Genomic DNA, 16,624 nt, shown 5'->3' on the forward strand with positions numbered 1-16,624 from the left:
AATATTAATCAATATGGATCGAAGACAAACACCAAAACAGGGCACTGTTATTGTTAATCTCAAAAATCTATATTCTAAAAATTTTTGTCCTGTACTGTGGCTGCCTAGTGATAAATAACACATTTCCTTCTTCTGTGATTAAAATTTCAGTTTTTAGTATTCATTATAATACTGCTAGTAATCCAGACTTATTACAGTGAATATAAGTGTTGTATACATATAACCTTACCATCTTAACACCAGTTTCTTGAAGTCATACTATAATGGTAAAAATAAAATAACAAACAGCAATGTTTAATTTCATATTACAATCCTTTAAATTGCTAATGTTCGCTTATCAAAATATTTATTTTACGTCATATCTACAGAAATGGACAAGGGAGATCAAGTAGTAGCAGCAGAATACTCTGATGTGGATGAAGAAGAGAGTTTCTTTCAGGATGTTGATGTTCTGCAGGAGCATGGAATTGTAAGTACATGAAAGAGAAATAGACTCTCTCTCTCTCTCTCTCTCTCTCTCTCTCTCTCTCTCTCTCTCTCTCTCTCTCCCCCCCCCCCCTGTGTGTGTGTGTGTGTGTGTGTGTGTGTGTGTGTGTGTGTGTGGTCGGCCGGTGTGGCCGAGTGGTTCTAGGCACTTCAGTCTGGAACCGCGCAACCACTACGGTCGCAGGTTCGAATCCTGCCTCGGGCTTGGATGTCCTTAGGTTAGTTAGGTTTAGGTAGTTCTAAGTTCTAGGGTACTGATGACCTCAGATGTTAAGTCCCATAGTGCTCAGAGCCATTTCTGTGTGTGTGTGTGTGTGTGTGTGTGTGTGTGTGTTTTATACTGTTCTGCTGATTTGAACCATAGTAGCCCTAGAATTTCCCCGAATTTTCAACAGCAAGTCACATGTTGTTTTTCAGTGTATGTCACATATGATAAACTAGCTTAGAACCCACTGCTTGGCTTATATGGCTGTATGGCAAGCAGAGACTTTTTTGTTTTTATTTAATCAAATTTTTATGTTGTTCATAAATTGCAACACCTTCTAAGCACTTGACACTAATTAAGGCCATAGAAGCATCATCTTTCCAGAATGCACTTCGACCAAAAAGTGATTCTGATAGCTGGAGTCCAAAGTTTTTATTAATCATGCCTTTTGCATTATTATGGAGATATTTCCATAGAAACTTTCATCTCCTAACAAATATTTCTTTATGTTTAACAAAAAAGTGAAATACCAAATTAGCTAATTTCAAGCTGCCGCCCCTCGTACATCACTTGTCACTCAACACATCTTTGCCTCTGTACTTCCACCTCAACTGACATCTCTGCCCAAACTCTTTGCCTTTACATATGTCTGCTTGTGTCTGTATATGTGCAGATGGATATGTGTGTGTGTGTGTGTGTGTGTGTGTGTGTGTGTTGTGTGTGTGTGTGTGTGTGTGTGTGCGCGCGCGCGCGCGTGCGCGCGCGATTGTATACCTGTCCCTTTTTCTCCCTAAGGTAAGTCTTTCTGCTTCCAGGATTGGAATGACTCGTTACCCTCTCCCTTAAAACCCACATCCTTTTGTCTTTCCCTCTACTTCCCTCTTTCCTGATGAAGCAACTGTGGGTTACAAAAGCTTGAAATTTGTGTGTGTGTTTGTGTGTTTTTTATTGTGTCTATCTACCAGTGCTTTCTCACTTGGTAAGTCACAGTATTTTTTAATATATTTGTCCCATGTGGAATGTTTCTTTCTATTATATTCATATCATTAATGAGAAGCTAAATTTATATTTTCATAGATATAGCTTTAAAACAGCTTTTATAATAAAATATTTTCACAATCAATCTCATTCCGCCTTAGAGGTCCAATTTCCAAAAACACTAAAACACTTTTTTTAAAATCTGTAACCTAGGAGTCAAATACTTAAGTTCATAGATGTATCTCTAAAAACATTAATAATTCTTTGATACTGATACATTTTCAAAAAATGGTTTCACCCTCTGTTTCACCCCCACAGAATTAAATTTCCAAAACTGCTGTAACCCGTATTTCTTTATTTGTGACTAGTAAATCAAATACCAATTTTTGGACCCTAGCTTCAAAATTACCTTAATAGTGACATTAAAAAAAAAGAACTTCATCCCCTATTTCACCTCCTTAGGGTTGAAATTTCAAAAAATCCTTTCTTAAATGATGCCTATAGCATGAGATCCACATCTTCTCAAAATTTCAAGTTTCTGTCCTAAGTTGTTTGGGCTGGGTGAGGGTCAGTTAGTCAATCAGGACACAGCCTTTTGTATATAGATATTATCAGGTTGTGGGAAGTGCAATTCCCAACAACCAAGAAGTCAAACATTGTGTGTTATATCTTTTGTTTTATTATGTTTTGTATCTTATTTGTACTACTGTGTAGCTGCAAAAATGAGGCTGTGTAGTGCTCTTTTGATGGGAAGTAATTTGTGGTAAATAAAGAAATATTCAGTAAAGTGCATACCACATACACTTGTCACCTATAGTAGAGACCCCAGTGTGATCCATTGTGGAATTTCTTTTTCATTCTGAGCTATAATTATGCGCTCCAACATTATGATGATGCCACCTGCCACCATCAAGACAGAAGATCAAGGATTGCCAGCAACTGGTTCTTTCCTACAGTCTCCTACAGTTCCTAAATTACATACTGCTTCTTCCAGCGACACTTCAAGGGATAATGTAAATCTACTGCTTGTTGGCCTATAAGCCCGCAATTATAGCTGGCACAAGTGGATACCATTTTTCAACTGCGCAACATTACTTCAGATGTGGACCAATTTGCCATTGTCATTTCACAGATAGACTCAAATATTATTGAGCAAGTGGAGGATATTCTGCCTCATCATTCTTTTGCAGTGTTAAGAGAAACGATTTTGCAGTTTTTCCTTGTGTCCCCAAAATATTGTTTACAAAAGACTGTGGACAGTAATTTTGGTGCTGGTGAATCGCCTTACCAGCTACTACACTTACTTTGTGCTTTGGTGAGTCCAGGACTCCTTTCAGAACAGTTCATGGTTATGTTGCTGTTCACAGAGTTTTGTCCACATTTAATGATGTGGCAGTGGTTGAATATGCTTTCAAGGCAGATGCTGTGGCACTTGCATGTGATCAATGGTTAATTCATGTGCAGCAATTGATGAGATTATGGACCCTGATCCTGAACTGTGAACATCCAACATGCCAAGTTATGTTTCACGTGCTGGGCAGTTGGCTGTGCAACCACTATAGCCATCTACGGAGCAAACCCTCACTGAACTGGAAAGACTCAATGCCAAGCTGGTAGATAGCAGCCCAAGGAGCATATGGTGCACTGTTGAGCAGCTTCCATGCCAATTTGAATGTTGTTGGTTCATAGACACTTTGGGTGCAATGCTAGACAATGTTCGCTAATGTGTGGGTTCTCAAATGGCAACAACAGATGTGACATGTGCACGTGTCCGTACTACAACCAGTAGGCACCTGCCTGAAATGCACAATGCCACAGTTTCTGCTAAATGTGAATCTTCATGATTATTCATCTTGGATAAGATGTCTGGAATGGAATTTTTGGTCAACACAGATTAAGAGATAAGTGTTATTCCACAGAATGCAAAGGACAAGCCTCGGTTTTCTAGCATCCCTCCTCTAACAGCTGGAAATCGATCTTCAATTCAGACATACAGCTGGAGTCATATGACATTGGATCTCCTGGATGGTTTCTCACCTTCATGATGTTTATTAGTGGCCAACATGTCTACCCGATATTGGGTGCCAATTTTCTTAAATTTTTTCATTATTTATGAGCCTCCATAGTCATCTTCTTGTGCAGTCTCCAGTTGCAGCCACTCTCCCTTCCATGTCTGACAACAGATGTGATCCTGCCAGATCAGAAGGCATGAAGATTTCGACATCTTCCTCATCTCCTGTGTCGTAACAATTTCTGCCCATTGTGTGCATGCCTTGCTGCAGAGAACACAACTGTGGGCCACGCAAGAAGACTGTGTTACATCTTCCACATGACCATATGGAGTGTGCTTCTCTTCAACAGCAATGCACTTCACTATAGCAGGAGAATAGTCATCTCAATGAACTTTTCTTCAAAGAAGAAGTATCTGTAAGAGGCCTAATTGACAGCAATGGTATACTCAAGCAGCAGGCTGCCAACATGGAAAAGGCTCTGTATGAGGCTCCAGCAGAATTACGAGGTTTAATGATGACACCCATTGATACTGCCAAATTTACTGTGGTATGGATCTGGTATTGGCACTGAGAGAGTGGCAACATTCCACCATCCACCACATTCACACAATGCTGGGACAGCCTGTCACTTTCCACCCACACCGGTTACCTGTGGTGTAGCTAGGGGCAGCTAAAGCCACTTTTGAAGCAATGCTAACAGATGTAACAGTGTCTCACTCTAAACGTATGTGGGCCACCCCAATACAAATGGTTCTCAGAAAGGATGAGTCTTGGCGTTTTTGCAGTGTCTATAGGGGACTGAAGTCCCACACTGTGCCAGACCGGTAACTGATACCAAACATGTTCAATTTCACAAACAGTTTAGGTGTCTTTGTGTTCAGCATCACAGACTACACTAAGGCTTTTGCACAGAGTGCGATGGCAGAGACAGACAAGCACAAAACCACCATCATAATGCCTTTCGGGCTATATCAACACATGGTGCCTTTCAGTCTTTGTAATACTGCTCAGATATGGCAGCATTTTATGAACGAGATTCTACATAGTTTAAGCCACATTTTTTGTTATGCGGACAATGTGTAGGTTTTTGCTGATAACATGAGTAACCATAGCTCTCATCTGAACATGGTTTTAATTTGTTTTGACACATACACCACCAAAATTAACAAGGACAAATGTGTATTTGCTAAAATTGTTGGGTTACCTTTTATTGAGAGATAGTATTTCCCCTACTCTTCAGAGGGCCTCAGATATTTTGCAGATACCTCTTTCCATCACATTCAAAGAGCTATGTGGGTTTGCAGGTAGGGTCAATTATTACTGGCAACACGTGCCAAAGTTTTCAGAAATTGAAGAACCTATCAATGATCTGCTAAAAGACAAACACACTTTCAGTGTCAGAAAAGACCCTTGGATGGGTCTGGCCAAGGAGGCTTTCAAGTCTGTGAATTGTCTTTAGCGAAGGTTGTCTTATTGATCCACCCCATTTCCAATGTTGATTTGAGCCAGTCGGCATTAGGGGGCAGTGCTCCAGTAAGTGGTATCAGGTGTGTGGCAGCCACTGGCTTTCTTTTCAAAAGTCTATCTACACAGCAAAAAAAAAAAAAACTGGAGCACTTTTGACAGAGAGCTCCTTGCTATATATCTATCAATAATTTTTGACGGTTTCTGAAAGGTGTGTAATTCAAAATTTACGCAGACAATGAACTCTTAACTTCACTTTCTCAGTGGGTGTCTCAACTGAACTCCCAACATCAGATCTGTTATGTGGAATTTATTGGCCAATACCGTGCTGATATCAGCCACATCTGTGGATCTGATACCACTGTTGTGCATTCCTTATCATACAGTTGTGTTCCTTTGACATATATTGATTGGGCAGCTATTGCAAAACATCAAGATTCTTATGCATTTTTATAACAATGTCAGCTCAATCTTGCATCCATGAGTGAAACCTGAATGTGTTCCAGTACAGGGTTCCCAGTCTCATCCATGGTGCGATATGTCTCGGAATATTTTGCACCCATTTATTCCATTACAGTGATTGCACACCATCTGTAATGTTCTGCACCTGTTGTCACATCCTAGCATCAATGCTTCTGCTATGTTTGTGGCCTCCAAAGTGGTGTTGCTGCGAATGCAGAAAGATTGCTGGTACTGGGCACCATGTCAGAAAAACAAAATCAGTTGTCACACTTCCTCTCCCTTAGATGTAATCCCCACCAATACAGGTTGTTTTGCCCACATTCACATTGAGGCAGTAGACCATCACACTTGCTTGGAGGGGTTTTGTTATATTGCACCACGATTGACAGGTTTACGAGGTGGACAGAGGTGTGCCCAGTGTCTGACATTTCTGCTTGCGCCATTGACTGAGCTATCATCTCCACATGGTTCGGTCAGTCCAGTATTCTTACAGCAATTACATCTGACAGGCACCATCAATTTGATTCCCAATTATTTAATGAATTGCTACGTAAGAAAGGTTGCAAACACCTGCAAACTACAAGCTACCATCCCTGTAGCAATGAGATAATAGAATGTATGGACTGCATTCTGAAGGATTCCTTGGGATGCCACAGAGGGGCATGGACAGTTGCCTTGCCTATAGTTTTGTTGGGACTTTATGCCATGCTAAAGGAGGATATCAGGCATTCTTCAGTGCAGTTGGTCTATGGCGAAGCTTTGAAGATGCCAGGTGAATTTTTTGCTTCATCCCCTTTCAGTATCTGGGGAACGGATCAGTATAGCCAATTTCTGCATCAGCTGCAGGTTGCAGTACACTTTCAACACCCTCCTCCCCTGTTGCATGTAATCCTTGACCATTATTTTCCCAAAGACCCCTTCACTTGCCCTCAGGTATGGATTAGGGATGACATAGTCAGGCCCCCATTGACTCCTATTTATTTAGGACCATTCACTGTGATTTTCTGTGGCATCAAGACCTTCATAATTGATAAAAATGGAAAATATGCACAGTCTCAATTGACGACCTGAAACCAGTGTTAACTGAGTTACCACGTCTCCCCCCAACCCTCATGGCATGTGGACCCCTATCCAATCCTCCTCAGCCTCTCATGGCAGATATCACTCCCCCTCCAGTGCCTGAGATATGTTCTTGCAGATATATCAGATGCATCTACTCTGAGGTATGTGACACTCCAGGTTCCAGTATGACAGTGTCTCATTTGTTTGAGAATAGCTCTCTAAAATTTGTTTCACCTCCTTAGGGTTGAAATTTCGAAAATTCCATCCTTAAATGAAACCTACAGTATAAGATCCAGATCTCCAAATTTCAAGTTTCTGTCCTTAGCAGTTTGGGCTTGGTGATGATCAGTCAGTCAGTCAGGACATTGCCTTTTATACATAGAGATTATCAGGTTGTGGGAAGTGCAATACCCAACAACCAAGAAGTTGAACATTATATTGTGTGTTATATCTTTTATATCTTCTTTGTACTACTGTCTAGCTGTTGTACCCTTTTAAAGGGAAGTAAATTGTGGTAAATAAAGAATGGTCTGTTAAAGTGCATAATGTGTACACTTTTCACGTATAAGGCGAAAAGCCAGATCATGGTGGCTGGCATGAACAGTATTTTGAAATCAGACTGATCCGTCATAAGCAGGAATGCTTATGGACAGTTAATAAAAACTCCGACCGACATTCAAACTTTATGCATTTCTGTCATTATTTGGTCAGTGATATAAGAATCCTTCATGGACTAACATTACATCTACCATAGAAATATTCACTTTCTCAGAATGAGCCACATAAAACTGTAATACTGTATTTCTTCAACCTGCAAATTCCCCAAGCACTGTATTTACATGTTCTCTCAGCACTTGTATATAGGTTAAACACAACATGATCTCTTGGAGAAGAAGAAAATACTGCTGATGTGCATCATCAGGAACTTACTGCAGCAAAAAGATTTGTTCACAATTTGGAGACAGTCATAAAATCTCTCACAGTGAAAATATCTAGTGACAGTACCAGTAGTGAAAATAAGAACTGTTGCATTGTGCTGAAAGTGCCTTCACATGTGAAACAATACCAGCAAGTGTTTACAATGGCTGTGTTTATCAAAAATAGCTCTGAAGTGATTTCAGATGATAAATGTACCTGTACGATAATTCAAACATTGCGAAAACCGAGTTATTCTTTAGATACTGTGAATATTCTCATGAAAGTGCCGCAAGTACACATAAATTATACGAAATTGAATAACAAGGATAGCACATATCCCTGTGGCAACATGAAGTGCCATGACATAAGTTATAAAGACAGGAAAGTGTCAGTTCTAGCTGATAGCCATGGTTTAAATATTTCTAAGACACTTAGTGGAATGAACATTAATGTAAAATTAGAGAACATAGTAGTAACATCACTAAGGGAAACAAGTCACAGACTGCCCTAGAAATGTGAATACCAGGACATCCATGTGCTGAAAATGTAAAGGAGAAAAATAACCTGTCAGTTGGTGTACAAATCGAAACGCAAGATCCATCCAAAATACTCTCCTATGCTGAAGTTGTGATCTCACCTACAAGATTAACATCATCTCTCTTTCCTTCTTCTTTCTCCTTTTTTTTTTTTTTTTTTTACAAAAGTGCTGCTGATGGATTTGATGCATTCCATCAGCAACAGGTTTGGGGATAACATAACAGCACAGCACTGTTAGAGTACACACACTCATCAATATATATTTTAAAGAAAGAAAATGAACTTTTAGACAATTTGGTAGTTTTGTGATGGGGATTCCCTTGTCTTGCCTGGTGGCTGCTGGGTGTCATGGTGGGCTTGAAATTGCCCATTCCTGAAAATCCTTCATGTAAAGGTTAGTCACCAGGGGACACAAGGGAATCCAGTTCATTTTCTTTCTTTAAAATATATATTGATGAGAGTGTGTACTCTAACATAAAAGAAGAAGAAGAAGAAGGAGAGAGAGAGAGAGAGAGAGAGAGAGAGAGAGACAAAATCAAAACTGACTAATAAGACCGTGCTATTCAAGTGACCTAATTCCACAGATAAAATAAATAGACTTATCAGTGGCATGGACACTTGCCAACAATGTTCCTGAGTAAAGATGCCAAGTATCTAGCCAAACCATAGGGCAGGGCTGGCCAGACACAGCACACTGTGGAGAAGTGTGGAAGTAAGTGTGGAAGTATGGCACACATACACACACCTGAGCCAGCAGGCAAAGTGGAGCAGTGACATCTGTGATTAGACATGTATACCAAATTAGCGGTGACAGTTCCACTTCCTTATTTTTGCAGTACCAGGAACTTACCAGGCTTTAATGTAAGTCATAAGAATTGTTACATCTTGAATGCTTCTACTTCTGATGTTACATTTTTAGATTACAATGTACTGTTTTCAATCTTCCAGAATGAAAATCACAGTACATGTGCACTGTGAGCAAGTTTCAAAATTGACTTCAGAATAGCAAGATCTGGGCAAGCGTTTTCCAAAGAGGAGTGTGTAAAAGACTGCACATTGATGCTGCAGAACTTTTGTATCCCATGAACATTAGCAGGTTTCAAGAAATTGGTCTCTCCAAGCAAACAGTACCACAATGTTTAAGTGTTATGGTTGGTGATGTGCACAGGTAGTTAATAAATAAGTCTAAGGACTTTGTTGCTTTCTCTGTTGTGCTGGATGAAGCAACAGATCCTAAAGATACAGCTTAGGCAGTGGTATACATATGAGGTGTCGATAACATTCTGTGTAACAGCATGTAGCAGATGACATTTTAGACTTAGTGCCTATGAAGGGGACTACAACAGTTGTAGAGTTACTCCAAGCTGTCAAGCAAGCATTTGATGGTTTTAGTATAGACTGGAATTGGCTAATCTCATTGACCATGGATGGAACACTGGCAGTCAAGGCCATCAGAAAGAACTTACAGCTGATGTGCAAAAAGCTAGCACACACAGAAGAAACGTTATATGGAACTCAGTGCATTATACATTAAGAGGCGCTTTGTGCAAAATCAGTAATCTCAGAAAATGTCATGCAAATTATTGTGCACACTCAAAACACATGGGCTTACGCATCACCTGTTTCGGCAGTTCTTGGAGGAATTAGGAGAGGAGTATGGGACATACCTTACTGTACTGCAGTACACTGGCTCAGTTGAGGTAAAATGCTAAAAATATTGTTTGACCTACATTTAGCCTTAGTATGTTTCTCACATGAGAAGATCAAGAGTGAACCAAAATTAGAAAATCCTTGCTGGACATCAGACCCTGCATTTCTCATGGACATTCTGTCTCACATGAACAGCATGAATGTCAGTTTGCAAGGTGAAAATAATGTAATTACTGACATGATGCGAAAAGCAAATACTTTTGAAAGGAAGCTTGATTCTTTGGAGAGCCAACTGTGGTCTGAAAACATTACACATTTCCCTACCATTGGTTTGATCCACAAAAGTGCTAGATTTCAAGAATACATATCAATAATTGTAAAAATTAAGAAGCAATTTCATGTATGATTTGTAGATGTTATGGGTGTGTCTCATATCATTCATAACTTTGCACATCCGTTCTCAGTATCAGTTGAAGATGCTCCAAACATCTACAGATGGAACTGATTAACCTTCAGTGCAGTACATGGCTGCAAGACCAGTTCTTTGTAGTATGAAGTACAAAAGAATTCTATGAAAACTTTCCACATCAATAATTTCCACACCTGCATCATGAAGCTATGAGAGATATGTACATGTTCAGATCTACTTGTGTGTGAGAGAGATGTTTCTCCATAATGACAGTGAATAAATCAAGGTTTTGATCGAATATTAGTGATGAAAATCTTTGCAACTACTTGTGTTTATCAATGTGCCATGCTTTGGTGCTCAACGTTAACTTTATCATTTCTCATCACTTATGATAAACAGGTTTCAAATTTCTTTCTTTTTCTAGTTGTTATTTGATTTGACTTGATTTTGACAGGGAAGCTAAAACAGCTTAGGTCTAACCTACACTGCCCACAACAAAACCGAGTTTATTGTGCGGTATTGCTCCCTTTATACCTAGTAAAGCCAACAAATGCCCTTAAATAGTGCAAGGAGTCCTTTTACCAGTTTTTTTGTTAGATACAATTTCTTCAGGTCTAGTTGTCCCAAAGATTCTGTATCTTTTGCTCTCCAATGCCATGCATTCAAAGATTAGGTGTGATGCAGTTTCGTCACCCTCATCACGGATCCTACATTTAGGGTCTTCTTCCATTACACCCATTGTGTGTAGGTGTTTTTTGAAATTCCCATGGCCGGTCATCAGTCCAGCCATGAGTTTGATCTCTTTCTTATTCAATCACAGGATTACAGGGCTTCTTTTAAAACATGGCTTGGGTATCATTACCTTACCATGTTTTTGTTTATGGACCTGGGTCCAATATTCTATGTGCTGTTTCTTGAGCCAGTTCTCTAGTTCTAGTTTGATCATAGCCTTGATGATTGTCAGGACAAGTTCCTGTCCAATAAATGGTGTTGTTGCCCCCATCCTGGCCAGTCTGTCGGCTTATTCATTTCCACAGATCCCTGAGTGGACAGGGACCCACACTAGATTTACCCAATTGCTTCCCCCTAGCTCCACCAGAGCCCTATGGCATTCTGCAACAATCTTAGATCTTGTTGCAGGAGCTGCCAGTGATTTCAGGGCTACCTGGCTGTCTCAATAGATGTAGATGCTACAGTCATTGTAGCACCTATGCATATTCTCCTCCACACATGCCCTGACTGCAGTAATATCAGCTTGGAATACAGAGGCCAGTTTTTCTAGAGAGATGATGCACTCCAGTCTTGGCTGAACTCCGTACACCCCTACCCCAATGCCTTGGTCTGATTTTGACCCATCGGTGAACCAATGTCCCCCATTCGGTGTCGAACTGTTTTTTCCCACTGCTCCCTGCTTCAAATTATTATACTGTAAGGCTTGTTGAAGCTGTTGGGAGTTATTACATAGTTGGCAGGCATTTCCCCAGCCATTCCTATGTTTACCTCACTCACTGTGTTAGTGTGTGATTCTGGATATCCCGATGAGATCCAGTTTTTCCAGTTTTAAGTCTGTATGCCCCAGCTGCTGCCTCCATCTTAACTCAAAGGTGTATTGGAGGCATGTCCAGCATGGCTTCCATCTCAGCAGTTGGTGTGCTGCTAATTCCACCTGTTATGGCTAAGCAGGCCCGTCTCTGCACCTTAGCAAGCTCCTTAGCAACCCGCTGTTCTACCTTCTTCCACCACACTGTGGCCCCGTAGGAAATCCTAGGTCTAACCACTGTGCTGTATATCCAGTGCATACCACAAGCCCTTCTAGTACTCACTAGAGTACTTTTTGCCTCAGAGCAGATACTCTTAATGTGAGGGGTCCATGTTAGTTTCTCATCTAAGGTTGCCCCTCGATATTTCACTATCCCCTTTACAAATAGAGTTTCATCGAAGAGCTTTAGATTCCAACTTGAGTGTTGGATATGCCTCTTTGTAAATGGCACCACAACAGTCTTCTTATGATTAACCCTCAGATCTTGTTTACTGCGCCAATTTTGCACAATGTCAAGTCCTCCTTGTGCCACATTTCTAACTGTATCAGCAAATTTGCCAAGGTCACCTGCATATCCTTGGCAGAAGCATTGTCTGGAATTTAGTTCCTCAATGAATTTGTTCACCACTAGATTCCACAACAAAAGGGACAGAACTCCTCCTTGTGGGCAGCCTCTGTCTTGATTCAAAGGTGTTAATTACCATCTTTTCATTCATCATGGTAGCCTCACCTTCCTTCCATTAAATATGGCCCTGGTCCACCCACATATAGTGGTCTCTTGATCATGCTGCCCTTACCATGGAATTGAAGGTCGTGTTATTGAAGGCCACCTCCATATCCAGGAAGATGCAGAGGGCTATTTCTTAGAAGTGAAGTGCTTCTCCACCCTCCCAACGAGTTGGTGGAGAGCTGTCTCACATGATTTACTTGGTTGATATGCATGTTGGTCTGAACGTAGAGGGGCCTTAATTAGCCTCCTCTCCCCAGCATACTTATTTACCAGTTTTTCCAATGTTTTCAGAATTAAGGAGGACAGACTGATTGGTCTCAAATCCTTGGCCTTGGTATAATCAATTCTCCCTGGCTTTGGAATAAAGACAATCTTCACTGCCGTCCAAGCATTGTGAATGATTCCTACTGCTAGGCTAACCATGAATAACCTGCATAGGACTTTTATGAGATTCTCTCCTGCCTGTTGCAGGAGAGTTGGAAAAATTCCATCTGGGCCATGTGACTTGAATGATTGGAATGTTCCCACCACCCATTGGATTTTATTAAAGTCCACACACTCCTTGGCCAATTCCCAGTCCTCTCTTTGAGTGCCTGAGAACCATTGTCTCTCCAGGATCACATTATTGTTTGTGTTGTCTGGCAGAGCATATTGAGGAAAGTGAGTTTTGAGGAGCAGTTGCAGTATCTCATGTGCTTTGTATATTCCCCATCCTCCTTCCTCAACATATCTCCTGGACTGATTGGTACTCTACTGAGGATCCTGTGAAGTCTGACTTAAGCAGATTGCCTTCCAGGATGTTTTCTTTGCTTGTCTGATTGCAATGTTGTAGTTGACAAGAGCCTAACGATATTTAGCCCATTGCCCTTTATGTCTTGCAATGTTAAACAGTCTTTGTACCTGTTTTCTTTTAATTTCTATGTTATTATTCCACCAAGGCACACTCCTATTTCTGCAGTTGTCTTGATATGAGGCCACTATGGCAGAGGTAACAGCCTCTGTTACTTCCTCAAACTCCACTCGATTCCTTATCGAGGTTTTAATTTCCAATAAGCCTAAGACAAGGTCCCTTCTGTTTTCCTGGGATTCTTATAGATCATGGTCTGTCTGATTCCCATTTCAACCTTGAATTTAATGTACATGTGGTCCGATGAGCTTGGCTCTAACACCGCATGCCATTGTTTGACATAGCTGCCCATCATCATGGAACCAAAAGTTATGTCAATTACTTCTTCCCTTCTGCTATTCCTGAATGTAGTTTCAGTAGTTTCATTGCCCCTATTCAGGACTTCCAAGTTGTTAGCTAAAAGAAATTCAAGAAGGTACTCACCTCTACTGGTTGGTGTCCTTCCTGCCCCACACTAGGTTGTGGGCCCAGACCCTCCCCCCCCCCCCCCCCTGCCTCCCTCCTTCCTGTCTTTTCAAAGAGGACCATCTGCATAGATTCCTCCTGTTGTGAGGTGATGGCCACCAGTGGATAGCCTTCCTGGATAGCTGCCATCTTAAAAACTGAGACTGCAGTACTATAGGTCTGTTTCCCTATTTCTTGCCTTGGTTTTTTTGGGACTCGCTGGAAGAGGGAGTGTTACATTCCTCCCTTATCCTCTTGCTGCCTGTCTTCTACATTGCGGGGGTCTGCATATCCCCTTCAACCTGAGACAGTTTTTTTCTTGGGGGTCTTAGGTTCAAGTCCCTTTAATTCCCTCCACTTGTCTTTAGGAAGCCATTCTTTCCCTTCCTTTTTCCTCTGTCCCCTGAATAGTTCCATCCTCTGGGCCCCAGACAAGGCTTTAATCTTTATCTGGTCCAACTTCTTGATTACAGTTCCCACTTCTGGCTCAAGTCAAGACCCTGATTCAGTAGTGGGAATGCCTTCCATCGACCCTGACCCCAATGTTTGGGTGTCTGATGTCTCAGTTTGCCCCTCGGTTTGTTTTTCATCATTTTCTTTAATTGTGTCCATATTGGTCCCACAAGATTTGGGGATCTACATGGTCCACACTATGAACACCCCACACTGTGTAAGGCTACTTACTCAGGGAGGTCACCCAGTACCGCTGAGGCTCCATTTGCAACACATCGGATCGGTACGGATTGCATCACACCTTGGGTTGCGAAAGGGAAGATGGGACGTTGTGGGACACTCTTAGTCTGATACATCAGCTGAGGCCTTTCCGGCAGTAGGTCCTGTTCTTTCGGCATAGTCCTCAGCTTCTCCACATGCACAGACAGTGCTTCATCAAGGTGGTTTCCCCCAGAGAGGAAAATTGTTATTTCCTAACTGTGCCTCATCCTGCTCCACATAACATCGCAAACATTGTTATCTGAAAAATTTGATATTAAACTGGTTGTTCAAGGTACACTTACATGTTTAAAAATTATCATTTAATCATTGAGAGACATTTTTGATACCCTAGCCATGAAGGGTATTTGGGTACCTAATGTGGGCAGCAAAACCAATCTGGCATATTTATGTAAATTTGTTTTTATATTATGTTTTAGAACTGTGACATTTGTTGATAGCATAGTGGAATAACATGATATATTCCCATGATTGGATTGCACATTGTGAAAAGAGATGAGAGTGCCCCAGGTACAGTGTATCTGACATACTGGGTAAAGCAAAGCAGTGACTTCTGTGCTTAGAGACATATGCTAAATGAGCGGTGACAGTACCATTTCCCTATTTACACATCTGGTAAGTGTCCACACTGTGACCAGAAAGTTGGACATGTGTAGCAACTCCACATGTATGCAGATTTCCTGCCAGCTCTGCTATCAGGAGATGCTCTAATATTGCTCACAATCTGTTGTAAAGGCATGTCTCATTTGTGAATCTCTGAAGTCCATTCAACATAGGTGGACCTGAACTATGTGGTCTCTGTCACATGGTAATCTCCTGTCAGTCAGAGAACTAGCAATCAAAAGTGCCAAAAATGTTCTTCATTACAAGGTTAATGAGATCCTTATCAATCCTGTTATACACTGAGTCATATTATAAAATATTAACCTTATTTATGTAGCCCTTCTGTGCCATGAGCAATGTACCATTACTTTTATATACTTTTAGCACTAGAATACCCACATCTGCTCATAATTACAGAGGGATGCACTCTTGAAAGGCAAGATGTTATTTTTCTGTGGTGTAGTTCTTGTCCCTTGCTGTGTCTACTGTGAGAGGGGTGAACCACTTTCTTGATGGAATAATTAATAATCAGACACTGCCTGCTTCACAACTTTTTACTACCGACTACTGGTTTCTGTCTGTTCTGCAGACCCTTTTCAGATCTACATTGGAACAAGAAAAAAAGCAACAATAAAAATTACAAGAGTGTATTACAAACACTGCATATAAGGTTTTACAAATAATATCACAATATTATGAATCCACATGTACCTACTGCCAACTGCATTTTGTCAACAGTAACTGTAGTACACAACTGTTGTGTAACGCTAATATGGAATACAAGGATGTCATGTGAAAAAATTCCGTATAGTCGCATTACATGTGCATACATCATACATAAATACACTGAAGCACTTTAAAATAGATTCCACCATTACAAAGTAAAATGAAAATAATTAATAAAAATTCAGGTTTAAATGATATGTTAATGTAATACATTTCAACACGTACAAGTGCATTACAGAAAACAGCAAATGAAATAAATAACCTCACATTACACTCTGCATCATACATTTTTGTTCTTGTTTGTATATTTTAAAAGACAGGTTTAAATGATATGTTAATGTAATACATTTCAACACGTACAAGTGCATTACAGAAAACAGCAAATGAAATAAATAACCTCACATTACACTCTGCATCATACATTTTTGTTCTTGTTTGTATATTTTAAAAGACAGTGCAAAATTAACAAACATACCTAATTTGCTTATCTCAAATCCTCCACCCATGTAAAGTAAACTTTGGGAATTTGCCTTCATTTTAATAAATAAAATTAAAAATCCTCTGAGAATTCTTACTGCTAGAAGAAGAAAGGAATATAGTTCCAAAAATAACTATAACCTGTAGGAAATAATTACTACAAATTAACAAAGATGTTAAGCTATGATAGTTTATGAAAACAGTGAGAGTGCAACACCTACCATAACTTGCTGAGTGGCAAGAGATGTAGTAGCGTGTTTATATCAGTCATATGCTGCAATC

At 40.4% G+C, this 16,624-nt stretch overlaps 1 protein-coding gene across 7 annotated transcripts in view; it reads left to right on the top strand.

Annotated features, from left to right (window-relative positions):
- The window catches only part of LOC126354490 (meiotic recombination protein DMC1/LIM15 homolog), a 108,735-nt gene that overhangs the window by 21,288 nt on the left and 70,823 nt on the right, over window positions 1–16,624 (top strand). For 5 of the 7 annotated variants that reach the window (XM_050004213.1, XM_050004214.1, XM_050004215.1 and 2 more), the window contains one exon: window positions 369–469. In XM_050004213.1, the coding sequence (XP_049860170.1) occupies window positions 371–469 (99 nt within the window). In that variant the 5' untranslated portion in view covers window positions 369–370. Of the gene's footprint in view, window positions 1–368; window positions 470–8,848; window positions 8,986–9,072; window positions 9,825–16,624 lie in introns of those variants that run through there. The other 2 variants (XM_050004211.1, XM_050004217.1) reach the window with 2 other exon arrangements.

The sequence above is a fragment of the Schistocerca gregaria genome, chromosome 3 (assembly GCF_023897955.1).
Source record: "Schistocerca gregaria isolate iqSchGreg1 chromosome 3, iqSchGreg1.2, whole genome shotgun sequence".
Classification (NCBI taxonomy): domain Eukaryota; kingdom Metazoa; phylum Arthropoda; class Insecta; order Orthoptera; family Acrididae; genus Schistocerca; species Schistocerca gregaria.